We start from the raw sequence: 27,137 nt of genomic DNA, 5'->3' as shown, positions 1-27,137 counted from the left end.
CAGCTCTCAATTGATGAAGGTGATCCTGAATCAAAACACCTGACGCGTTTCGCTGCAGTGCCTGCAGCTTTCTCAAAGGTGATCTCATCAGTGTCAGGGTTTCTATATTTATACCCTAAGATGGCCGCTGATTGGCCCCACCTGTTTAGTTCATTCAGCTCAAAACCTGGTCAATCTCCTCCACAAAACATGTACAGACAATAAATAAAATATAATATATGACAGACTCAATCCTAATTCATAATTTAGTTCATAATTTATCTAACAAATCAGTCAATTCAAAAATGAAATTTTTCCATCAATGACAATTACTTCCGGGTTACTATATTTTTTATATTGATCTTATAATTCCCATTGCTCTAGTGTCTCAAACTACTTCCGGGTCAAACAATGCTGTTACTTAGCAACCTCCATTTATGGTTTTAAAATGGATATCTGTATCAAAACAATCTAAAGCTCATTTAACTAGTATTGGTCTGGTTACATGGTCCCCCACCTGTTAAGTGCTGCCTGCTCTCATATACATTCTTTGAGAATTCAGACCCATAGTGTATCCAAACATTACAGTGACTGTCATCAAGGGAATCCAGCCTGTCTAAAACTCATAGGGGTAGAACATATCCCAAAAACATCACGAGGAGGAGATAGATATAAAAAATTGTGTAAACAAGAGACCCTATGGATGTTCAGAATGAACAGCATATTTCCAGACGGACTGAATGAATCAGTAGAACTTAACATGTTATTGTAGACGTCTTTTTCCTTACAATATCTTCGAGCTAAATGGATGGTTCTGTGAATTTCTCCTAAGGTAGATATATTATTCTGTAATGTTTGAGATAAATATTTGATAAAATACACATCGTCTTTTAAAAAACTATGACACCCAGAAGAATAGGCTAATTAAAACCTTAGACCCATATATGGACCACTATATATTTTTTTAGGTACCGTTAGGACATCATCACCATGATATGTGTCACCAAAATTAAAATATTAGATCATTTAGAAACATACCGATAGATTCCAACAAAAACTATATATAACCTAAGATGAAAAGAAAAAGATATTACTTATCAAAGGTTATGAGTATATATAAAAAAGTGGGAGCCAATATTATTAAAACATCTCCTATTGTTACCATTGCGATTACCTACTGTCAATACTGTCAGGATTAGAATGAATATAAGATACCGAGGAAACGGAGCTGTTTATAAAAGCCATATGTATCTAAAAATAAACTCTGGGTATACATTTTGTAAATAATTGTCTAGATAATCTACGATTTATAATGTCTCTTATCCCGGTCTCTGCATGTCAAAGAATCATACTGACATCACAACTTAGAAGTCAGGTGACCAATTGTTTACACGGTTACCAGGCGACGGATATACTGTCAATACTGCCAGGATTATAATAAATATAAGATACCGAGGAAATGGAGCTGTTTATAAAAGCCATATGTATATAAAAATAAACTCTGGGCATACATTTTGTAAATAACTGTCCAGGTAAACTATGATACATAATGTCTCCTATCCCGGTCTCTGCATGTCAAAGAATCATACTGACATCACAACTTAGAAGTCAGGTGACCAACTGTTTACACGGTTACCAGGCGACGGACCGGGGATTTGGTCCGTGAGCGGAAGTGACGTGATCTGTGCCGAAGGTTTGTTTATCTGGCACAGACACGGACGCGCCGCGAAAGCTGGGCTGCGATCGGCTCCATGATGTATATGAGAGCAGGCAGCACTTAACAGGTGGGGGACCATGTAACCAGACCAATACTAGTTAAATGAGCTTTAGATTGTTTTGATACAGATATCCATTTTAAAACCATAAATGGAGGTTGCTAAGTAACAGCATTGTTTGACCCGGAAGTAGTTTGAGACACTAGAGCAATGGGAATTATAAGATCAATATAAAAAATATAGTAACCCGGAAGTAATTGTCATTGATGGAAAAATTTCATTTTTGAATTGACTGATTTGTTAGATAAATTATGAACTAAATTATGAATTAGGATTGAGTCTGTCATATATTATATTTTATTTATTGTCTGTACATGTTTTGTGGAGGAGATTGACCAGGTTTTGAGCTGAATGAACTAAACAGGTGGGGCCAATCAGCGGCCATCTTAGGGTATAAATATAGAAACCCTGACACTGATGAGATCACCTTTGAGAAAGCTGCAGGCACTGCAGCGAAACGCGTCAGGTGTTTTGATTCAGGATCACCTTCATCAATTGAGAGCTGCACTCACGACATCCGGATCTTTAGTGGACTTTGACGAACCACGTACAGAGGAAAAGGTGAACAACCTGTCAACTGGTAACACAGCCCTGCTACTCAGCACTGAGGACTCCGCATACTGGTGAGGATACAAGATTGCAATGGTTCCACCCGCTTAAAGGGACGCTATCCAGAGAACCCCCTCCTCCAGCGGTAAATTATGTGGCACTGATGCCATCAGAACTGTGTTAAAAAGTCCAGTTGTCACCTAACTCCAAATATCGTCATCTTAGTCCACACTAATTAAGAAAACGGATAGCCTAACTAAGGCAGCCCCATGGTGATCCTGTTCATTGTTATTTTATCATCATTTTTAATCAAACATCAATTTTATTGATATATTGTATGTGTTATTTTTATTAAATTAACCCCTTTTTCACCTTTAGTTCATTCAGCTCCACGTGTCTTTATCTCCACCATGATTAATGAATAATTTATATTGATTTATACATTCAATCTCATAGCGCTGCTACTTTGTTTGTTGCTCCTGAATCCTTGTCTGTATTGTGGATATTTTGTTCAGAGGTAGAAAAACTCTCTGAAGCCTGGAATCCAATACAGGCCCCAGGTGCATCATGCGTTGAGACAGAACCAGGGATGACTTTGCCCAATTTATGAGTCAGCCGTGGCTTTGTAAACAGGCAATTGTCAATTGCAGATAGCCCTGGAGAATTTCCTGGGAATGAGCCAGGATTAACAGGTCATCCAGGTATGGGAAAATTCTTATCCCCTGACAACAGAGATAAGCCGCCATCATCACCATAATTTTGGTAAACACTCTGGGAGCTGTATCCAGTCCAAATGGTGGGGCCTGAAACTGAAAATGTTGCTGGTGGATAGCAAACCTGAGATAGCATTGATGGGACGGCGCTATAGGTACATTCACGTAAGCATCCTGGATATCTAGGGATACCATAAACCCCCCGGCTCTATGGCCAAGATAACGGAACGTAAAGTCTCCATATGAAAACGAGGCACCCAAATGTGTTTGTTCAGAGCTTTGAGATTGAGAATGGGCTGGTATGATCCATTCAGTTTCTGTACTAGAAACAGGTTGGAATAGAAACCTTGTCCCTGCTGTGCAGGAGGGACCGGTACTATCACCCCTGATTGTAGCAACTTCTGAACTGCCTCCTGTAAAGCCCTGGCCTTTGTTTCCACAGAAGAGGCGCTGGTACACAACAATCTTTGCGGGGGGTGTTTCTTGAGGGCAAACGCATAACCGTGAGATACCACTTCTTGCACCCAGGCATCTGTGGTGGACTGCTGCCAGGTCTGTGCAAATAGAAGAAGTCGGCATCCCATCCTGGGGTCCCCCAGGTGGAGGCACGTGCCATCAGGCTGATGGCTTATCTTCTGGTTTGGAAGCAGGCTCTCTAGTTTGGGACTGTTTGCCTTAACCCTTTCCTTTCGCTTTTCCTTGGGTTCGAAAGGACTGAAAAGCTGGAAACCTAGGTTTAGACTTTTAGGCAGAAGGACATTTCACTTTCTTAGAGTCTGATAATATTGTTTAACTCCTTATAAAAAAAAAAATATATCCAGTAAAAGGCAAAGACTCTAATACCTTTTTGGACCCTGAGTCAGCCTTCCACGTACGTAGCCAGACAGCTCTGTGTGCTGCTACTGCTGAGGCTTGAGAAGCCATAGTACTCATATTCAAGGCTGCTTCTTATATAAAAATAGCCGCCTGTTTAATATGTGCATTATGGGACTTTTATTTTCTAGACGCCAATGACAGATTGTCTTCTAATGCATCAGCTCAGGGCGCCACTGCTTTCGCCATCCAGGCTGAAGCAATTGCCGGCCTAACAACTGCTCCTGATTCCTAAAAAAATGGAATTCTCATTATCCTCTTCAGACTGGGGACTGTTTGAAAAGGGAGGTGGCTCCCAAAGTAGATAAGCATATCATTCAGTTGGTGCGTAAATCTACATTTACCTCTGCCTTCAACATTATTAAATGATGTAACGGACAGAAAGATATATGGTTTTCTAAAAACTGTTTTTTTTAGGAATTCTGAACTTCTTACTGTGTATGACCCAAGCCTCTTGCATGATTTCCGTCAGCTGTTCTGACTCCAGAAATCCAGTTCTGACCGTTTTGGGATGTTTAAACACAGGTGCCCTGGATTTTAACAAAGGCTCTGCTGCCTCATCTAAGAATAGAATGGCTTTCATAGCATTAATTAGCTCGGGTATATCTACTGAGCTGGGACCTTCATCCTCATCTCTGTATGCAGACCCAGAATTCTAGGAATCATCCTCATCCTCGGAAGTGTCCCCTTCTGAAACATGTGTAGACTGTGAAGACATTGTTTCATGTCTGTGTGATTTACTTTCCACAGGCCTTTCAGCCTGTTTTTATTGAAAGGCTGCAGATTCCTGGACTGGATGTGATAAGACCCAGGGGGAATGTTGAATGTAAAGGTTAACTGGGTAACCTATCCTTGGTATGGGAACTGGTATTATCAGTCAGCTATATTGGATAATGTTTGTGCAAAAGATATAGTTTCCAGTATAGTGCCATTAATACTATATTTATCCTTTATGTCACCTGAAATAGTGACTCCTCCTCAGTAGTTACCAGTATAGAGCCATTAATACTATATTTATCCTTTATGTCACCTGAAATAGTGACTCCTAGATCCCTTTCCTCCTCAGTAGTTTCCAGTATAGTGCCAATAATACTAGATTTATCCTTTATGTCATCTGAGATAGTGACTCCTAGATCCCTTTCCTCCTCAGTAGTTTCCAGTATAGTGCCATTAATACTATATTTATCCTTTATGTCACCTGAAATAGTGACTCCTAGATCCCTTTCCTCCTCAGTAGTTTCCAGTATAGTGCCATTAATACTAGATTTATCCTTTATGTCACCTGAGATAGTGACTCCTAGATCCCTTTCTTCCTCAGTAGTTTCCAGTATAGTGCCATTAATACTATATTTATCCTTTATGTCACCTGAGATAGTGACTCCTAGATCCCTTTCCTCCTCAGTAGTTTCCAGTATAGTGCCATTAATACTATATTTATCCTTTAGGTCACCTGAAATAGTGACTCCTAGATCCCTTTCCTCCTCAGTAGTTTCCAGTATAGTGCCATTAATACTATATTTATCCTTTATGTCACCTGAATTAGTGACTCCTAGATCCCTTTCCTCCTCAGTAGTTTCCAGTATAGTGCCATTAATACTATATTTATCCTTTAGGTCACCTGAAATAGTGACTCCTAGATCCCTTTCCTCCTCAGTAGTTACCAGTATAGAGTCATTAATACTATATTTACCCTTTGGATTTTTGAGACCCAAGTGCATGATTTAGCATTTTTTTGGCATTAAACTGTAATTGCCACACTCTTGACCATTCCTCTAGTCTACCTAGATCCTCAATCACTTGTTTTACCCCTCCTCGTGTGTCTACCCTGTTGCATAGCTTTGTGCCCATTCTCCTGCACACACCGCTAAGCCTCCCCATCCCCCCACAAACGCGTGGTGAAGTGTGCTGTGTGAGCTGGTATTGGAAAATAGGGTGAAGTGGGGTTACAGCTCCAGCACAGATGATGACTGTGCATCAGGTAAATCAGAAATCTATATAATATGCGTGAAAGTGTATGTCTATTTGTACTTTATGCATGGCAAGAGTTTTGACCTACAGTAGCTCCACCAAATTTGACATGGTGGTGTAGTTTGACCAGGACTGGGTTTTTGCATAGATTTATACTTAGTCAATGGAGGTCTACATGATGTCCACCACCTAGGCCATGGAGTCACTGAATTAAAATTTTGATTGAAGCAAGTTCACTCAGGATGTCTCCCAGTGCCTAAAAGGGCACTGATCTGAAGGCACAGGCTGATATGTACCAGTGGGGGGCAGGCAGGGCTCCAATGGAAGAGCAGTGAGTCTGCAGATCAATTGTCACACTGCACCTGCTACGTGACCGTCCCGCAAAGACTTCCCTGCGGCTCCAGTCTCAGAGCAGTAGTTATGGTAGACTTACCGTCGATAACTATTTCTCTGAAGTATCCACAGGATATACATTGGGATATGAGGTGGCGTTAGCGGAATGGCACCAACGTTCAAAGCTTTCGGCCTCCCAGAATGCAATGGGCCAGTCTCCTATATCACTGTCTCCTGGCTCAGGGAATTTATGATGTTCCTGCCTTGAGCTTTGGAAAATAACTAGAGAGCCCTAATCAGGCATGAAGAACATATACACACATTTTCATACAAGAAGGAAAAGTTTAGTATGTGTAAGGATCCTCAAATCAGGTGCATCAGGGTGGAATCCCTGTGGACTTTGCAGAAATAGAGTTATAGATGGTAAGTCTACCATAACTACCTATTTCTCCTGCAGGGTCCACAGTAGTATCCACAGCATATACATTGGGATGTCCCAAAGCAAATTTAGTGGCGGGGACGCTCCTGATTGGACAGGAGAATCCTTTGCCCGTATTGAGCGATCTGAGAGGCAAAGGTATCAAAGGCATAATGTCTAATGAATGTGTTAATGGAAGACCATATGTGGCTGCCTTGCATATCTGTTCCGCAAAGGCACCACGGCGTGCTGCCCAAGATGGACCTACATTACGAGTAGAATGAGCAGAGACATTAGCCAGAACAGAGAGATCAGCTTGAGAATAAGCTTCCGAGATAGTCTTTCGAAGCCACCTCGCCAGTGTTTGCTTGTCAGCAGGCCAACCTCTCTTGTGGAACCCATAGAGAACAAAGTCGGTTTGTCTTTCTGATGGCACTGGTATGATCCACGTAGATCCATAAAGCCCAGACTACGTCTAAAGATGCATCTCCCACAGAAAGGTCTGGCTCTTGGAAAGCCGGAACTACAAAATTTCTTTGTTAGGAACTTAGACACCACCTTAGGAAGATATCCAGATTTGGTTTTGAGAACTGCTCTATCTGGATGAAATACCAGAAAAGGAGGACGACATAGCAATGCCCCTAAATCTGACAGTCTTCTAGCTGAAGCAATAGCCAGTAGAAAGAGAGCCTTAGCTGTCAACCATTTAAGATCCACTTGACTCAGTGGTTCAAATGGGGCAACCTGAAGTGCCTTTAGGACTAAATTTAGATCCCAAGGAGCTGTAGGAGGAACAAAAGGAGGTTGGATGTGAAGTATTCCTTGGAAAAAAGTGCAAACATCCTGTAGGTTGGCTTTTGAAACCATACAGTCAATGCCGACACCTGAACTCTTAAGGAAACCAGCCGGAGACCTGTCCATTCCTGCCTGAAGGAATGCTAGGACTCTAGAAACTCTGAAAGACCTAGGGTCAAGCTTCCTGGCACTGCACCACTGAGATGTGTCCACATACATCTTTGCTATATACCGCCATGTATGGCACGGTTTTCATGCCATAGACTCAGAGATTTAGCCATGCCTTGTGATTTTTCTTAATTTGCTTCTTTAATATGTTACTTTATACATTTTCTATTATGGCAAACAAAAATTTTAAAATCCATCCACTCGCGATAAACAGCTTAGACGTGTTTTGCACGTTGTGCCAAATTGAGCAAAATAGCAAAGATGTAAGTGGACAAATTTGTAAGCATGCCATACTCGGTAATAAATGCGAGCGGGGGACGGTTTCCTTGCTCTAAGCATTGTTTGAATTACCTGTTGTGAAAATCCTTTTGCTTTCAGGATGGATGTCTCAAGAGCCACGCCGTCAAAGACATCTGATCCAGGGGCTTGTAATAATAGGGACTCTGAGACAGTAGAAACGGAGTATCCATGGACAGCCTCTGCAGATCTGTGTAACTATATTTTCTGGGCCATACCGGAGCTATTATTTTCACGGTGCCCTTTCCTTGTTTGACTTTCAAAATCACCCTAGGCAACAGGGCGGTTGGTGGGAACACATAGGCCAGATGAAAGTCCCATCTCATTGACAGGGCATCCACGAAGGTTGCTTTGGTATCTTTTGTCCTTGACCCGTATGCGGGAACTTTGTTGTTCTGACGAGAAGCCATGACGTTTATCTCTGGCAGCCCCCACTTGTTTACCAGAATCTGGAAGACCTCTGAGTGTAAAGCCCATTCATTTGCATGAATGGCGTGTTGAATGAGAAAATTCGCTTCCCAGTTTATGACTCACGGAACGAACACTGTGGACAAGGCCGGATGATGAAGTTCTGCCCACCTTAACGTGTGGCTTACGTCCTTCGTTGCTTTTTGGCTGCGAGTTCCTCCATGATGATTGAGGTACGCTACGGTCGTCGCATTGTCCAAGCGAATCTGAACTGGTTTTCCTTGAAGTATGTCCTTTGCTTGAGTGAGTGTCATATACATGGCCCGTAGTTCCAATATATTTATCAGGAGGCAACTTTCTTCCTTGGTCCACAGCCCCTGGAAGCAGCACTTTTCTGACACGGCTCCCCAGCCCTGAAGACTGGCGTCCATTGTCAGAACCTCCCACTCAGAGATCCAAAAGGGTCGCCCTTTGTCCAGATGGGATGTCTGTAGCCACCAAGCCAACGACCTCCGTACTTCCTGAGGAAGGACCATAGTCTGAGTTTTTATCATCTGATGTAGTCCATTCCAACTGGAAAGAATCAGACGTTGAAGGGGCCTCAAGTGGAATTGAGCATATTCAACCATGTTGAATGTTGGCATCATAGATCCCATCACTCGCATTGCTGCATGAATGGATACTCTTCGATTGTGTAGTAGCTCCTGAATCCTTGTCTGTATTGTGGATATTTTGTTCAGAGGTAGAAAAACTCTCTGAAGCCTGGAATCCAATACAGGCCCCAGGTGCGTCATGCGTTGAGACAGAACCAGGGATGACTTTGCCCAATTTATGAGTCAGCCGTGGCTTTGTAAACAGGCAATTGTCAATTGCAGATAGCCCTGGAGAATTTCCTGGGAATGAGCCAGGATTAACAGGTCATCCAGGTATGGGAAAATTCTTATCCCCTGACAACAGAGATAAGCCGCCATCATCACCATAATTTTGGTAAACACTCTGGGAGCTGTATCCAGTCCAAATGGTGGGGCCTGAAACTGAAAATGTTGCTGGTGAATAGCAAACCTGAGATAGCATTGATGGGACGGCGCTATAGGTACATTCACGTAAGCATCCTGGATATCTAGGGATACCATAAACCCCCCGGCTCTATGGCCAAGATAACGGAACGTAAAGTCTCCATATGAAAACGAGGCACCCAAATGTGTTTGTTCAGAGCTTTGAGATTGAGAATGGGCTGGTATGATCCATTCAGTTTCTGTACTAGAAACAGGTTGGAATAGAAACCTTGTCCCTGCTGTGCAGGAGGGACCGGTACTATCACCCCTGATTGTAGCAACTTCTGAACTGCCTCCTGTAAAGCCCTGGCCTTTGTTTCCACAGAAGAGGCGCTGGTACACAACAATCTTTGCGGGGGGTGTTTCTTGAGGGCAAACGCATAACCGTGAGATACCACTTCTTGCACCCAGGCATCTGTGGTGGACTGCTGCCAGGTCTGTGCAAATAGAAGAAGTCGGCATCCCATCCTGGGGTCCCCCAGGTGGAGGCACGTGCCATCAGGCTGATGGCTTATCTTCTGGTTTGGAAGCAGGCTCTCTAGTTTGGGACTGTTTGCCTTAACCCTTTCCTTTCGCTTTTCCTTGGGTTCGAAAGGACTGAAAAGCTGGAAACCTAGGTTTAGACTTTTAGGCAGAAGGACATTTCACTTTCTTAGAGTCTGATAATATTGTTTAACTCCTTATAAAAAAAAAATATATCCAGTAAAAGGCAAAGACTCTAATACCTTTTTGGACCCTGAGTCAGCCTTCCACGTACGTAGCCAGACAGCTCTGTGTGCTGCTACTGCTGAGGCTTGAGAAGCCATAGTACTCATATTCAAGGCTGCTTCTTATATAAAAATAGCCGCCTGTTTAATATGTGCATTATGGGACTTTTATTTTCTAGACGCCAATGACAGATTGTCTTCTAATGCATCAGCTCAGGGCGCCACTGCTTTCGCCATCCAGGCTGAAGCAATTGCCGGCCTAACAACTGCTCCTGATTCCTAAAAAAAATTGAATTCTCATTATCCTCTTCAGACTGGGGACTGTTTGAAAAGGGAGGTGGCTCCCAAAGTAGATAAGCATATCATTCAGTTGGTGCGTAAATCTACATTTACCTCTGCCTTCAACATTATTAAATGATGTAACGGACAGAAAGATATATGGTTTTTTTTTAGGAATTCTGAACTTCTTACCGTGTATGACCCAAGCCTCTTGCATGATTTCCGTCAGCTGTTCTGACTCCAGAAATCCAGTTCTGACCGTTTTGGGATGTTTAAACACAGGTGCCCTGGATTTTAACAAAGGCTCTGCTGCCTCATCTAAGAATAGAATGGCTTTCATAGCATTAATTAGCTCGGGTATATCTACTGAGCTGGGACCTTCATCCTCATCTCTGTATGCAGACCCAGAATTCTAGGAATCATCCTCATCCTCGGAAGTGTCCCCTTCTGAAACATGTGTAGACTGTGAAGACATTGTTTCATGTCTGTGTGATTTACTTTCCACAGGCCTTTCAGCCTGTTTTTATTGAAAGGCTGCAGATTCCTGGACTGGATGTGATAAGACCCAGGGGGAATGTTGAATGTAAAGGTTAACTGGGTAACCTATCCTTGGTATGGGAACTGGTATTATCAGTCAGCTATATTGGATGTTTGTGCAAAAGAAGCCCATGGAGGTTCAGATTGAACCTGTACCTGCCTTGGATTATTAAGGAGGCCTTGGTGGAAGCCATAACAATTTGCACAAAATCCATTTTGTACCAGATCTTGAGAGGTTAACCCTGCTTTGCACGACAAACATGATATCAATGTTGGTGCTGCTGTGGAGAGTATATCCTATTCACCCTTGCCTCTTGGACATAGTAAACAAATCACTACACAATTTGTGATGGTATTCACTTTAAGCTTGCTAAAGTGATATACAATACGATCCCTCCCTGCCTTGCACCAGCATTGAGGATCGGATATACAAAGACCGCAAAACTGACAGAAATATAGTATAGTCAAGGTCAGCAGCCACACTAGCAATTAGGATAATAAATAATATGAGCATATTCAACTACAGATACATTTCATGTATGTAGGAGAAACATATTACTGCATTACCTTTGTGTTACGGATGGTTCCAAAAGCCCAGACCGCCTCGCGTCCCACGTCACAGAAAGGAGTTTAGGTCACATGGTACCTGGTCAATTAGGGGATTCCCGCTAACTGTCAGTAACCACCTGTTACTGACTCCACCCATTGCGCAGTGGGTGGGTACTATGCTGCCACCACCAGACTCCTCCTTGCCGTGGCGTCTGGAACCACGGTCCTGCTCTGTATGCGTCAACACGATGTCTTACCATACCTATGTGGTGTTGACGAATCCCCATTGGTTGTTTGCCCAAGCACGGCACGGTAGCAGGCAGAGGCGGAGCTTGGAGACGCTGGGTGTACCCAAAACAGCCGGAGAACGGAGCTATGTTTGGCATACCCCTGCTAGTCACAAGATGAAGCGGTCGTCTTGAGGCAGATGTTTATTTGCTCAAATAGTCTTAAAAAAAGACTCTTTCCTATTTCTAGAGTGACTGCAATACAGCATGATGTTCTCAGCAGAAAGAAGATGGTATAATACACCTTTAGCCAGGGCAGCAGCCCTCCTTTTATCTTACTCCAATACGCATACCACAGGGGATAAGCCTACCCTGTTGTTCTCAACCAATCACTGTACAATCATGGGCGGGGCATGCACCAGGCATCCTCACCTTTAACATTGTTCTCTATGAACAGTGGGGAGTGGTACTCTCCTTTGACCGCCCCCCCCCCTGGAGTGTTGGTTCCCTCCCTGGTGTCGCTCGGTCTAGGCTGGGGGAAGTTTTCCCGCCTAAACTACTTCCAGAAATCTGACAGAGGACCCAGCTCACCCTCTCTAGCCTGAAATCGGGCTCCAGAGATGGGCAGCCTAGATCCCCGGTCAGGGTTTTTTTTACCCGCAGAGGGGGATCCCTATGGAGCTCCAGGGAATCACTTAGCTTGTTTTAAAGCTGAGATGCTCCTCTCTCTCCCTATGCTACTTTCATGTGGGAGGCCAGAGGGGAAGGCATTCCGTTTTTGGGGAAAAGGACTGGGGGAATCCAACAGTCTGCACAGTCCTGGATAACCCCTCCTGGGACACAACCACCAAGTAAGCGCATTTCCCTTTAAAATACATTTAAATACACTTTGTACACTTGTACAATACATAGCCTGGTCACCCTGGTGGGCGGTGCAGTGGCTCCACTCTCCCCCGGCGCACTGGGGGTTTTGCATTCATTGCTGCGGCCGCTGGAGAGGTCTGGGGCCGCGGCCCTTAAAAATACATTTTATTTGAATACTCAGCGCCTAGCCCATAACATATTTCAAAGATGGCTCCTAGTGCCAGTGCATTTTAAAAGTGGCGCCAAGCGCCCATTGTCCTGCAAAATGGCGCCAGGCAGTGAGTGTTAACCCCTTCAGTGCCGCGGCCGCCATTACACATGTGGCTGGGGGGTCTCCGGCCACAACCTTATATAGGACTTTTAACGTATTCAGTCGCAAAGCGGAAGAAACAGCAGAAAATGTTTACTAGACTCATATGCATCAGGCACTTATCCAAATACTCTTACCCCAATGGTAGGTAGAGACTAAGTGCTGTATCACCTGCCTCAGGAGAGCGGGATACAGGAAGACTTAACCCCGCTTCCTGGATCGATCAAATACGCTAGCAAATGCTGAATGGATCCAAAACACAGATAGTGAACACATACGCCATCAGTGACACAGCTGCCTATGCTGCGACTGGGTCAGTTAGATATCTAGCGTCTCAGCTGGAAGCAGGAAACTGGTCATGAACCGGGGGAGGGGTGACCAGGGGAGCGCCTTACTCCCCACTGCTGACATCAACCCCAGGGATCACGGTCTCTTCCTAATCCCTAGATCCTATAATACCTGAGGCCTATCACTGGTGCACCTGAGGTGGCAGCCGTGTCAGCGACTGTTCGGTAGTCTCCTCCCGAAAACAGTGCGGCTGTCTTAACCCGCTAAGCGGAACCGACGCCTTACCTTCTCCCCGTTCTCCAGCCACAACCTGGTAACGTCAGCTGGACTTGTTAGTACATCCTCACTGACGCCCGCCGAAAGCACTGTACACGTGGGTAAGCGTTGTGGCCAACCGGCGTAGAGTTGTTGGAGTGACTTTTTCTAAAGTACATATAGGACGCTTTTTTTGAAAGATCGTTTAGAAGGAATAAGACTATAAAAATAAAATTAAAGAAAATAAAGCTTATGGCTGCCAAAAAATCAGCTGCCCGAGACCATGGTCCAGCTCCTGCCGCACCAAACAAAAAACTGAATTGCCTGAGCCAGGGATACAGGAGACTGGCCCCTTGTATTCTGGGAGGCCGAAAGATTTGATCGTTGGTGCCATTCCGCTGACGCTACCTCATATCTCAATGTTTAACCTGTGGATACCACTGTGGACCCTGCAGGAGAAATGACAGGAGCTAATTGGCTGGTACTTTATCTCTCTTTATCCATCTACACTTTATCTCTTGTTAAAGCTTAATACATTTGGACCCTAGGAATCTGTCAGAGGGGGCGGTGTTATATACAAGGGGCCACCCATCCTGTAATGAGGGAGTAGTTGGGGAAGTGCTAGCCACCCAGAAGGACTGTGTCATCTTACGCTCCATACACACTAGATGACGTCGCTCTATGAGTGACGACGTCTAGTGTTTCCCCTCCCGGGCCGGGCGGTTGACAGCTCATATCGCTCAGTGACGTCACACAGCCGATGGCCGTGCATACAGCTCCTGGTCGACAGTCCAGATCGAGCATGCATGAACTGCTGTCAGTGGTGATCGTTGGCGTTCCGCGGGGCCGTGCACCGATCGTCGCTGGTTGCATACATGCTGGCCGAGAAAAGGAGCGACGTCGCTCAGGAAGGGGGAAAAGGAGCGACGTCGCTCAGGAAGGGGGAAAAGGAGCGACGTCGCTCAGGAAGGGGGAAAAGGAGCGACGTCGCTCAGGAAGGGGGAAAAGGAGCGACGTCGCTCAGGAAGGGAGAAAAGGAGCGACGTCGCTCAGGAAGGGGGAAAAGGAGCGACGTCGCTCAGGAAGGGGGAAAAGGAGCGACGTCGCTCAGGAAGGGGGAAAAGGAGCGACGTCGCTCAGGAAGGGGGAAAAGGAGCGACGTCGCTCAGGAAGGGGGAAAAGGAGCGACGTCGCTCAGGAAGGGGGAAAAGGAGCGACGTCGCTCAGGAAGGGGGAAAAGGAGCGACGTCGCTCAGGAAGGGGGAAAAGGAGCGACGTCGCTCAGGAAGGGGGAAAAGGAGCGCCGTCGCTCAGGAAGGGGGAAAAGGAGCGCCGTCGCTCAGGAAGGGGGAAAATGAGCGCCGTTGCTCAGGAAGGGGGAAAAATAAGAATTTACTTACCGGTAAATCTATTTCTCGTAGTCCGTAGTGGATGCTGGGGACTCAGTAAGGACCATGGGGAATAGACAGGCTCCGCAGGAGACAGGGCACTCTAAGAAAGAATTAGAACTACTGGTGTGCACTGGCTCCTCCCTCTATGTCCCTCCTCCAGACCTCAGTTAAGGAAACTGTGCCCGGAAGAGCTGACAGTACAAGGAAAGGATTTTGGAATCCAGGGTAAGACTCATACCAGCCACACCAATCACACTGTATAACTTGTGATAACTTACCCAGTTAACAGTATGAACAACAACAGAGCATCAGACAATCTGATGCAAACATAACATAACCCTTAGTTAAGCAATAACTATATACAAGTATTGCAGAAGAAGTCCGCACTTGGGACGGGCGCCCAGCATCCACTACGGACTACGAGAAATAGCTTTACCGGTAAGAAAAATCTTATTTTCTCTAACGTCCTAGTGGATGCTGGGGACTCCGTAAGGACCATGGGGATTATACCAAAGCTCCCAAACGGGCGGGAGAGTGCGGATGACTCTGCAGCACCGAATGAGCAAACACAAGGTCCTCCTCAGCCAGGGTATCAAACTTGTAGAATTTTGCAAACGTGTTTGAACCCGACCAAGTAGCTGCTCGGCAAAGCTGTAATGCCGAGACCCCTCGGGCAGCTTTTACAGATTTTGGATGCGGCAATCCAGCCGCAGAATGAGCCTGCTGAATCGTGTTACAGATCCAGCGAGCAATAGTTTGTTTTGAAGCAGGAGCACCCAGCTTGTTGGATGCATACAGGACAAACAGCGAGTCAGTTTTCCTGACTCCAGCCGTTCTGGCTACATAAAGCTTCAAAGCCCTGACTACATCTAGTAACTTGGAATCCTCCAAGTCACGAGTAGCCGCAGGCACCACAATAGGTTGGTTCAAATGAAAAGATGACACCACCTTCGGCAGAAATTGCGGACGAGTCCGTAATTCTGCCCTGTCCATATGGAAAACCAGATAGGGGCTTTTACATGACAAAGCCGCCAATTCTGACACACGCCTAGCCGAAGCTAAGGCCAATAGCATGACCACTGTCCACGTGAGATACTTTAACTCCACGGTCTTAAGTGGCTCAAACCAGTGAGATTTTAGGAAACAACACCACGTTAAGATCCCAAGGTGCCACTGGTGGCACAAAAGGGGGCTGAATATGCAGCACTCCCTTTACAAACGTCTGAACCTCAGGAAGAGAAGCCAGTTCCTTTTGAAAGAAAATGGATAGGGCCGAAATCTGGACCTTTATGGACCCTAATTTTAAGCCCATAGTCACTCCCGACTGTAGGAAGTGAAGGAAACGGCCCAGCTGGAATTCCTCTGTAGGGGCCTTCCTGGCCTCACACCAAGCAACATATTTTCGCCATATACGGTGATAATGTTTTGCTGTCACGTCCTTCCTAGCCTTTATCAGCGTAGGAATAACTTCATCCGAAATGCCTTTTTTCCGCTAGGATCCGGCGTTCAACCGCCATACCGTCAAACGCAGCCGCGGTAAGTCTTGGAACAGACAGGGCCCTGTTGCAACAGATCCTGTCTGAGAGGCAGAGGCCATGGGTCCTCTGTGAGCATTTCTTGCAGTTCCGGGTACCAAGTCCTTCTTGGCCAATCCGGGACAATGAGTATTGTTCTCACTCTTCTTTTTCTTACGATTCTCAGCACCTTGGGTAAGAGAGGAAGAGGAGGAAACACATAAACCGACTGGAACACCCACGGTTTCACTAGTGCGTCCACAGCTATCGCCTGAGGGTCTCTTGACCTGGCGCAATACCTTTGTAGCTTTTTGTTGAGGCGGGATGCCATCATGTCCACCTGTGGCAGTTCCCATCGATTTGTAATCTGTGTGAAGACTTCTTGATGAAGTCCCCACTCTCCCGGGTGGAGGTCGTGCCTGCTGAGGAAGTCTGCTTCCCAGTTGTCCACTCCCGGAATGAACACTGCTGACAGTGCTTGCACGTGATTCTTCGCCCAGCGAAGAATTCTGGTGGCTTCTGCCATCGCCACCCTGCTTCTTGTGCCGCCCTGGCGGTTTACATGAGCCACTGCGGTGATGTTGTCTGACTGAATCAGCACCGGTTGGTTGCGAAGCAGAGGCTCCGCTTGACTCAGGGCGTTGTATATGGCCCTTAGTTCCAGGATATTGATGTGCAGACAAGTCTCCTGACTTGACCACAGCCCCTGGAAGTTTCTTCCCTGAGTGACTGCCCCCCACCCTCGGAGGCTTGCATCCGTGGTCACCAGGACCCAGTCCTGTATGCCGAACCTGCGGCCCTCGAGAAGGTGAGCACTCTGCAGCCACCACAGAAGAGACGCCCTGGCCCTGGGGGATAGGGTGATCAGCCGATGCATCTGAAGATGCGATCCGGACCACTTGTCCAACAGATCCCACTGAAATGTCCTCGCATGGAACCTGCCGAAGGGAATGGCTTCGTATGACGCCACCATCTTTCCCAGGACTTGCGTGCATTGATGCACCGACACCCGTTTTGGCTTTAAGAGGTCTCTGACCAGAGTCACGAGCTCCTGGACCTTCTCCTCCGGGAGAAACACCTTCTTCTGGTCTGTGTCCAGAATCATGCCCAGGAAGGGCAGTCTCGTCGTAGGAATCAGCTGCGACTTTGGAATATTCAGAATCTAGCCGTGCTGTTGTAACACCTCCCAAGAGTGTGCTACGCTGATCAGCAACTGCTCTCTGGACCTCGCCTTTATGAGGAGATCGTCCAAGTATGGGAAAATTGTAACTCCTTGCTTCCGCAGAAGCACCATCATTTCTGACATTATCTTGGTAAATATTCTCGGTGCCGTGGACAGACCAAACGGCAACATCTGGAATTAGTAATGACAGTCCTGTACCACAAATCTGAGGTACTCCTGATGAGGTGGATAAATGGGGACATGCAGGTAAGCATCCTTTATGTCCAGAGACACCATAAAATCCCCCTCTTCCAGGCTCGCAATAACCGCCCTGAGCGATTCCATCTTGAACTTGAACCTTTTCAGGTAAATGTTCAGGGATTTTAAATTCAATATGGGTCTGACCGAACCGTCCGGTTTCGGAACCACAAACATTGTGGAATAGTAACCCCTTCCCTGTTGAGAGAGGGGAACCTGTACCACCACCTGCTGGAGATATAATTTGAGAATTGCCGCTAACACTACTTCCCTTTCTATGGGGGAAGCTGGCAGGGCCGATTTGAGGTAACGGTGAGGGGGCATCACTTCGAATTCCAGCTTGTATCCCTGAGACACAATCTGTATAGCCCAGGGATCCACCTGTGAGCGAACCAACTGGTGGCTGAAATTTCGGAGACGCGCCCCCACCGCGCCTGGCTCCGCCTGTGGAGCCCCAGCGTCATGCGGTGGATTTAGTGGAAGCCGGGGAGGACTTCTGTTCCTGGGAACTAGCTGTATTGTACAGCTTCTTTCCTCTACCCCTGCCTCTGGCAAGAAAAGACGCACCTCGGACTTTCTTGCCTCTTTGCGATCGAAAGGACTGCATTTGGTAATACGGTGCTTTCTTCGGTTGTGAGGGAATATATGGCAAAAAATTTGACTTCCAGCAGTAGCTGTTGAGACCAGGTCCGAGAGACCCTCCCCAAACAATTCCTCACCCTTGTAAGGTAAAACCTCCATGTGCCTCTTTGAATCGGCATCGCCTGTCCATTGCCGAGTCCACAGGACCCTTCTGGCAGAAATTGACATTGCATTTATTCTAGAGTCCAGTAGGCAAATGTCTCTCTGGGCATCCCTCATATATAGGACAGCGTCTTTTATATGCCCAAGGGTCAGTAATATAGTATCCTTGTCCAAGGTATCAAGTTCCTCAGACAGAGTATCTGTCCATGCTGCTACAGCACTACACATCCAGGCCGACGCAATTGCCGGCCTCAGTAGGGTACCTGAATGTGTATAAACGGACTTCAGGATACCTTCCTGCTTCCTATCCGCAGGATCTTTTAGGGAGGTCGTATCCTGTGACGGCAGGGCCACCTTCTTAGATAAGCGTGTCAAAGCTGTGTCTACCCTAGGGGAGGATTCCCAGCGTAACCTGTCCGTTGGCGGGAAAGGATACGCCATAAGTAACCGTTTGGAAATCTGCACTTTCCTATCAGGAGAATCCCAAGCTTTATCACATAACTCATTTAACTCATGTGAAGGGGGAAAAGTCACTTCTTGCCTTTTTTCCCCAAACATATAAACCCTCTTGTCAGGGACAGGGTTTACCTCTGATATGTGCAATACATCCTTCATAGCTATAATCATGTAGCGGATGGCTTTAGCCATTTTAGGCTGCAATTTTGCATCATCGCCATCGACACTGGAGTCAGAATCCGTGTCGATATCTGTGTCAACAATCTGGGATAGTGGGCGCTTCTGAGACCCTGACGGCCTCTGCGCTGTAGGATCAGGCATGGGTTGAGACCCTGACTGTCCCAAGGCTTCAGCTTTATCCAACCTTTTATGCAAGGAGTTTACATTATCATTTAACACCTTCCACATATCCATCCAATCAGGTGTCGGCGCCGTCGGCGGAGACCCCACATTCATCTGCACCTGCTCTGCTTCCACATAGCCTTCCTCGTCAAACATGTCGACACAATTGTACCGACACACCACACACACAGGGAATGCTCTATATGAGGACAGGACCCCCACAAGGCCTTTTGGAGAGACAGAGAGAGAGTATGCCAGCACACACCCCAGCGCTATATAACCCAGGAATTACACAGTAACTTCGTGTTTACCCAGTAGCTGCTGTATTAGTGATTTTGCGCTAAATTTATGTGCCCCCCCTCTCTTTTTACCCTCTTTCTACCGTGATACTGCAGGGGAGAGCCTGGGGAGCTTCCTCTCAGCGGAGCTGTGGAGAGAAAATGCCGCTGGTGAGTGCTGAGGAAGAAGCCCCACCCCCTCAGCGGCGGGCTTCTGTCCCGCGATTTTGTGAAAAATAATGGCGGGGGCTCATGCATATATACAGTGCCCAGCTGTATATATGCTCTATTTTGCCAGGAGGTACTCAATTGCTGCCCAGGGCGCCCCCCCCTGCGCCCTGCACTCTACAGTGACCGGAGTGTGTGGGTTAGTGTGGGAGCAATGGCGCACAGCTGCAGTGCTGTGCGCTACCTCATATGAAGACAGGAGTCTTCTGCCGCCGATTTTGATGTCTTCTTGCTTCACTCGCCGGCTTCTGTCTTCTGGCTCTGCGAGGGGGACGGCGTCGCGGCTCCTGGATCGGACGACCAAGGGTGAGTTCCTGTGTTCGATCCCTCTGGAGCTAATGGTGTCCAGTAGCCTAAGAAGCACGACCTATCCGCAGTTAGTAAGTTTGCTTCTCTCCCCTCAGTCCCACGTAGCAGAGAGTCTGTTGCCAGCAGATCTCTCTGAAAATAAAAAATCCTAATAAAATACTTTCTTATTAGCAAGCTCAGGAGAGCTCACTAAGGTGCACCCAGCTCTGACCGGGCACAGATTCTAACTGAGGTCTGGAGGAGGGACATAGAGGGAGGAGCCAGTGCACACCAGTAGTTCCAATTCTTTCTTAGAGTGCCCTGTCTCCTGCGGAGCCCGTCTATTCCCCATGGTCCTTACGGAGTCCCCAGCATCCACTAGGACTTTAGAGAAAGAAGCGACGTCGGCTCAGGAAGGGGGAAAAGGAACGACGTCGCTCAGGAAGGGGAAAAATGAGCGCCGTCGCTCAGGAAGGGAGAAAATGAGCGCCGTCTCTCAGGAAGGGGGAAAAGGAGCGACGTCGCTCAGGAAGGGGGAAAAGAAGCGACGTCGCTCAGGAAGGGGGAAAAGGAACGACGTCGCTCAGGAAGGGAGAAAATGAGCGCCGTCGCTCAGGAAGGGGGAAAAGGAGCGACGCCGCTCATTTTATCGGCAAGTGTGTATGGTCCTTCACACTACTTACTAGCAGCATTCACTAGAGGGATAGAACTACAACACTGAGCGGTCCTATGGGGAGACAGAAGGAGTTATACTATTTCTGCTGGAAATTGATGAATCTAATAGGGACATTTAGTTATTGGGAGCACTGCTTGTATAAGATGTATGGTCGCCAGCTAATGACTGCGGTAGTTACAGCTGTATGTAAGGACAGAGGGAAAGCGCAGACATTAGTAGCAGGACAGGGTGCACTGGATAACATCACCGTTGATGGTCACACACTCACTCAGCCATTCCTTGCTCCATGTTCAGATCTATTCCGCCGTCCAGCAGGTTTCCATCTTCAGAGAAGGATGCATGGGCCATGCTACGCATAGAACGATATGCAACTGCATAAATCACACCACTGAAAGCCAACGTGGCCTGTGAGATAAAACAGAACGTGTTGTAAGAGACTTGTAAACACAGAACAGGATGCTGACATTAGACCTAATTCAGACCTGATCGCAGCAGCAAATTTGTAAGCTGATGGGCAAAACCATGTGCACTGCAAGGGGGGGGGGGGCAGATGTAACGTGCAGAGAGTGTTAGATGTTGGGCTGCACTGCAGGTGTGGCAGATATAACATGTGCAGAGTGAGTTAGATTTGGGTGGGTTATATTGTTTCTCATACGTCCTAGAGGATGCTGGGGTCACTTCAAGAACCATGGGGTATAGACGGGATCCGCAGGAGACATGGACACTTTAAGACTTTCAAAGGGGTGTGACCTGGCTCCTCCCTCTATGCCCCTCCTCCAGACTCCAGTTTAGAATCTGTGCCCAGGCAGACTGGATGCACTCTGAGGCGCTCTACTGAGTTTCTCTGAAAGACTTTATGTTAGGTTTTTTATTTTCAGGGAGAACTGCTGGCAACAGTCTCCCTGCATCGTGGGACTTAGGGGAGAGAAGTCAGACCTACTTCTGTGAGTTTCAAGGCTCTGCTTCTTTGGCTACAGGACACCATTAGCTCCTGAGGGTTTGGAAGACTAGGTACGCCTAGGGGTTCATTCCCAGAGCCCGCCGTCACCCCCCTTGCAGAGCCAGAAGTCAGAAGACAGGAGAGTAGAAGAAGAAAAGAAGACTTCAGTGACGGCTTCTGAGGTACCGCACAGCGATCGCGCTGCGCGCCATGCTCCCACACACATCGGCACTGCAGGGTGCAGCATATAAATCCTCAAAAAGGCACTGGCAAGAGGGGACATAAGTGCCAAGGCACTGTCCTAACCCCCACCAGTATAAATATTAGTTGGAAAAAAGCGGGATGAAGCGCGCCATTGAGGGGCCGGAGCTTCCTCCTCACAGCTCACACAATACATAGGCAGGGTGCAGGGTGCAGGGGGGGGTGGGGGGGGATGCCCTGGGCAGAAAAAAACACTCATTTTTGGCAAAAGGGGCAAAAACACACACTGTCCTACCACCACCAGTGAAATTAATTATTTAATTAAGAGCGGGTGAAGCGCGCCATTATGGGGGCGGGGCTTCTTCCTCACTAAGCCAGCACACTACTCAGCTCCATTTTCTCCTCATGAGAAACGCTGGTCCTCCCTTCACTACTGACTTGTATCAGGGTGCAAAAAGGGGGGGGGGGGCGAGATATATGGTGCTTGTATTGTATCATGTTATATTATAAAGCGCTGCAGGTCTGTTTATGATATATTTCACAGATTTGTGTGTTTACACTGGGGTGTGAGCTGGCTAATCCTCTTTGTGTCCCCTTTTAGTTCCAGGGTGTCTGTAGGTGTGTGTGATACACGTGGGTGACATATCTGAGGCAGGGAGTTCCTTCACGGAGAAAACAGTTTGGGGACACAGAGTTGTAAGGTGGTGAGGCTACCAGCACACCAAGAGCCTGCATGGGTGAATGAAATATGTGGTGGTATGCATCATATCAATAGGAGATTAGATAAGGCTGTATCTAATGCTGAATATGTAGAAGATATGTTTGTCAGCATTCTGTTCTTCCATCTGCAGGCGACCCTCTCTGGGTCACATAAAGTCCATTTAAATGTTATGACTACTGCTACCGACACGGACTCTGAGTCCTGTGTCGACCATGGGGACTCCAGGGAAATAGATCAACTCCCTCCCACGTGCTTAATATATTCTTTCCCGGCAGTCACCCCCTGTGTTAGACAGTGCACTGTCCAGGTTGACAAAGAAGGCAAGTCTCCCTGCACCTGGCACGGCTTCACTAAAAGAGCCGGCAGACAGTAAGATGGAAACTACTTGGAAATCCATTTATGTTACTAATGGTACACTGGTCAGACCCACTATTACCTGCGCGTGGGTGAGTCGCGCTATTGAAAAATGGTCAGAAAGCGTGTCATCAGAAATTGACACGATTGATAAAGATGAGATACTCCTTAAGATAGGGAATATCAAAGACGCTGCTGCATACCTGCTAGAAGCGATGAAAGATATTGGACTCGAGTTCACAAACCGCTACCATAGGGGTATCGGCTCGGCGGGCGTTGGGGATTCGCCAGTGGAACGCGGATGCAGGTTCCAAGGAGAAATATGGAGGCTCTCCCATATAAAGGTGAGGCCTTATTTGGCGAGGGACTGGATGCATTAGTCTCGGTGGCTACCGCAGGTAAGTCGACATTTTTGCCCTCTGCACCTGCACCGGCAAAAAAGATCACCCTCACATGCAGTCCTTTTTCGGTCCAGTAAGTACAGCAACACGTTTCCCCTTATTCGCAGGAAGGGGAAGAGACGTAAAGATGTCTGCAACGACTTCAGGTTACCAAGAACAGAAGTCTACCCCTGTTTCTGCCAAGTCCACAGCATGACGCTGGGGATCCCTCGCAGGAGGTAGCTCGGGTGGGGGCACGTCTATAAACTGCTCAGTCAGGATTGGAGTCAATCTGACCTGGATCCCTGGATGTTACAAATAGTGTCCCAGAAATACAAACAGGGGTTTCAAGACGTTTCCCCATGCCGATTTTTGACATTGACCTTGCCAGCGTCTCTTCCAGAGAGAGAAGCACTTATAACGGTAATTCACATTTTATGTCAGGACCAGGGCGTAGTCCTGGTGCCTGGGTCACAACAAAGGGAGGGGTTTATTCAAGCCTCTTTGTAGTTCCGAAACCGGACGGCTCGGTCTGACCGATCCTGAACCTAAAAAAAAAAACACAAAAAATAATAATAATCTGAATCTCTACTTGAAACGGTTCAAGTTCAAGATGGAATCACTGGGGGCAGTGATCTCCAGTCTGGAGGAGGGGGATTACAGGGGGTCAGTTGACGTAAAGGATGCTTACCTGCATGTTCCCATTTATCCTCCTTACCAGGCTTATCTGAGATTCGCGGTTCAGGATTGCCATTACCAATCCAGACGTTACCTTTCGGTTTCTCCACGGCGCCAAGGGTTTTCACAAAGGTGCTGGTGGAGATAATGGTCCTCCTGCGTCAAGGAGGAGTCAATATATTTCCTTATCTAGAAGATCTCCTGATAAAGGCGAGATCCAGTGAGCGCTTGGTACAAAACATCGCGCTCTCCCTGTCCATACTCCAACAACGCATTGGATCATAAATTTTTCAGGAAAGATTATTTGTTTTGCGGGATGATTATGGACAGGGTAAGTTCAGAGAGTTTTTCTTCCGGTGGAAAAGGCTCTGGAAATCCAGAAAATAGTAATACTAGTTTGAAACCATCAAGAGTGTCGATCCATTAGAGCTAATATGGTGACGGCCTACGGGGCCATACAGTTTGTCAGGTTCCATGCCAGGGTATTCCAGTGGGACCTGTTGGTAAAGTGGATCCCACCTACACATGCACCGGAAGATAGTCCTGTTGTCAAAAGCCAGGATTTCACTCCTGTGGTGGCTACACAGCTCGCACCTATTAGAGGGACGCAGGTTTGGAATTCAGGACTGGGTCCTGGTAACCACGGATAGAAGTTTCCGAGGCTGAGGAGCTGTCACTCAAGGAAAAACTTCCATGGAAAATGCTAAAGTCAGGAAACATGCCTTCACATGAACATGCTGGAATTGAGAGCCATTTACAAAAGGTCTTCAACAAACGGTGATCATCCTGTGCAGATCCAGTTGGATAATGTAACAGCAAGGCGAAATGAAAAGCAGAGCGGAAATGGCAGAGGTGACGAAGGTCCTCCTCTGGACAGGAAAACATGTAAGGGCTCGGTCGGTAATTTTCATTCCAGGAGTGGATAACTGGAAAGCAGACTTCCTCAGCAGACACGATCTCCAGCCGGGAGAGTGGAACTTCCACCAAGATGGCTTCACAGAGGTGACAGGTATTTGAGGAGTTTCTCAAATAGACATGATGACATCTCGTCTCAATGAGAAGCTTCAGAAATATTGTTCTTGGTCAAAAGACTCTCAGACAATAGCAATAGATGCACTGGTGACCCAGTGGCTATTCAGGTCAGTGTATGTATTCCCTCCACTTACACTGTTCCCAAAAGTTCTCGGAATCATAAGAACGACGAGGTTTCGGGCAAAATTTCATTGCCCAGACAGGCCAAGGAGGGCTTGGTGCCCAGATTTTTAGGAGTAAAAAAAAAAAAAGGATCCTGGAGCTCTTCCTCTTCGTGAGGACCTACTACAGTAGGTGCCGTGCGTGTACCTGGGCTTACCACGGCTACGTTTGACGGCATGGCAGTTGAGCGCCGGATTCCAATCCGAAAGGGTATTCCCAAGGGAGTCATCCCCACTCTTATTCAGGCCAGGAAAGATGTAACGTCTAAACGTTACCACCGTCTTTGGTGAATATGTGTGTCTTGGCGTGAATCCAAGAAAGCTTCAACGGAAGAGTTTCAGTTAGGGTGTTTTCTCCATTTCCTACGGGCTGGAGGGAATGCAGCATGTATGGTAATTTGACTCCATTAAAGGTCCAGTTTTCAGCATTGGCAATTTTCTTTCAAAAACTTTTGGCTTCCCTTCCGGAAGTTCAGTCTTTCGTGAAAGGCGTGTTGCGCATCTACCTTCCATTTGTGCCGCCAGTGGCACCTTGGTTTCTTAATGTGGTGTTGCAGTTCCTTCAATCACGTGGGTTTGAACCTTTACAGAAGGTGAAGTTGCTGTTTCTCACTTGAAAAGCGGTCATCCTGTTGGCCTTGGCATCTGATAGGCAGGTGTCTGAGTTGGGGGCCTTATCTCACAAGAGCCCTTATTTGATCTTTCATGAAGATAGAGCTGAATTGAAGACACGTCAGTGTTTTCTACCGAAGGGGTTGTCCTCTTTCTACAGGAACCGGCCTATTGTGTTCCTGTGGCTACTGTCGCCTTCGATGAGTCAAAGTCTCTGGATGTGGTTAGAGCTTTGAAAATTATGTCGCCTGGACGGCTCGGATTAGGAAAACAGAGGCTCTGTTTGTCCTGTATGTTCCCAACAACATTGGGTGTCCTGCTTCCAAGCAGACCATTGCGCGCTGGATCTGTAGTGTGATTCAGCATGCTCATTCCACGGCTGGATTGTAGAAGGCCCATTCTACTAGAAGGGTGGGCTTGTCCAGGGCAGCTGCCCAGGGGTTCTCGGCAATACAACTTTGCCGAGCAGAAGATTGGTCGGGTTCAAACACTTTTGAAATGTTTTACAAGTTTGATACCCTGGCCGCTGAGGACCTCATGTTTGGTCAATCGGTGCTGCAGAGTCATCCGCACTCTCCCGCCCGTTCTAGAGCTTTGGTATAACCCCATGGTTCTTGAAGTGACCCCAGCATCCTCTAGGACGTATGAGAAAATAGGATTTTAATACCTACCGGTAAATCCTTTTCTCTTAGTCCGTAGAGGATGCTGGGCGCCCAGTGTGTACTGTATCTGCAGTTATTGGTTGTGGTTACACACAGGTTGTGTTACAATTTTTGTCAGCATATTTCTACTAATTTTTCATGCCGTTGGCTGGTGTTCTGTTGAATGCCACGTTCTGCGGCATGCTTGAGGTGTGAGCTGGTATGATGCTCACCGTGGTTTAACAATAAATCCTTTCCTCGAAATGTCCGTCTCCCTGGGCACAGTTCCTTAAACTGGAGTCTGGAGGAGGGGCATAGAGGGAGGAGCCAAGTCACACCATTTGAAAGTCTTAAAGTGCCCATGTCTCCTGCGGATCCCGTCTATACCCCATGGTTCTTGAAGTGACCCCAGCATCCTCTACGGTCTAAGAGAAAAGTATTTACCGGTAGGTATTAAAATCCTATTTTCTGTGCAGGGTAAATACGGTCTGCTTTATTTTTACACTGCAATTTAGATTTCAGTTTGAACACACCCCACCCAAATCTAAACTCTCTCTGCACATGTTACATCTGTCCCCCCTGCAGTGCACATGGTTTTGCCCATTGGCTAAGAAATTTGCTGCTGCGATCAGATCTGAATTAGGTCCATTGTCCAGGCACACCACCATTTCTGTAAGGCAAGAAAATCATTCCCTGTCTGTGCTTACTCACCGTCTGCATGCACTTCCTGCAC

At 46.9% G+C, this 27,137-nt stretch overlaps 1 protein-coding gene across 1 annotated transcript in view; it reads right to left on the bottom strand.

The window, feature by feature from the left end:
* The window catches only part of TMEM208 (transmembrane protein 208), a 178,104-nt gene that overhangs the window by 48,319 nt on the left and 102,648 nt on the right, over positions 1-27,137 (bottom strand). Inside the window, exon 4 of the mRNA XM_063948700.1 lies at positions 20,953-21,089. Within this exon, the coding sequence (XP_063804770.1) occupies positions 20,953-21,089 (137 nt within the window). The remainder of the gene's footprint in view (positions 1-20,952; positions 21,090-27,137) is intronic.

The sequence above is a fragment of the Pseudophryne corroboree genome (genome assembly GCF_028390025.1).
Source record: "Pseudophryne corroboree isolate aPseCor3 chromosome 11 unlocalized genomic scaffold, aPseCor3.hap2 SUPER_11_unloc_5, whole genome shotgun sequence".
Lineage (NCBI taxonomy): Eukaryota > Metazoa > Chordata > Amphibia > Anura > Myobatrachidae > Pseudophryne > Pseudophryne corroboree.
This window is presented reverse-complemented; position numbering and strand designations above follow the sequence as displayed.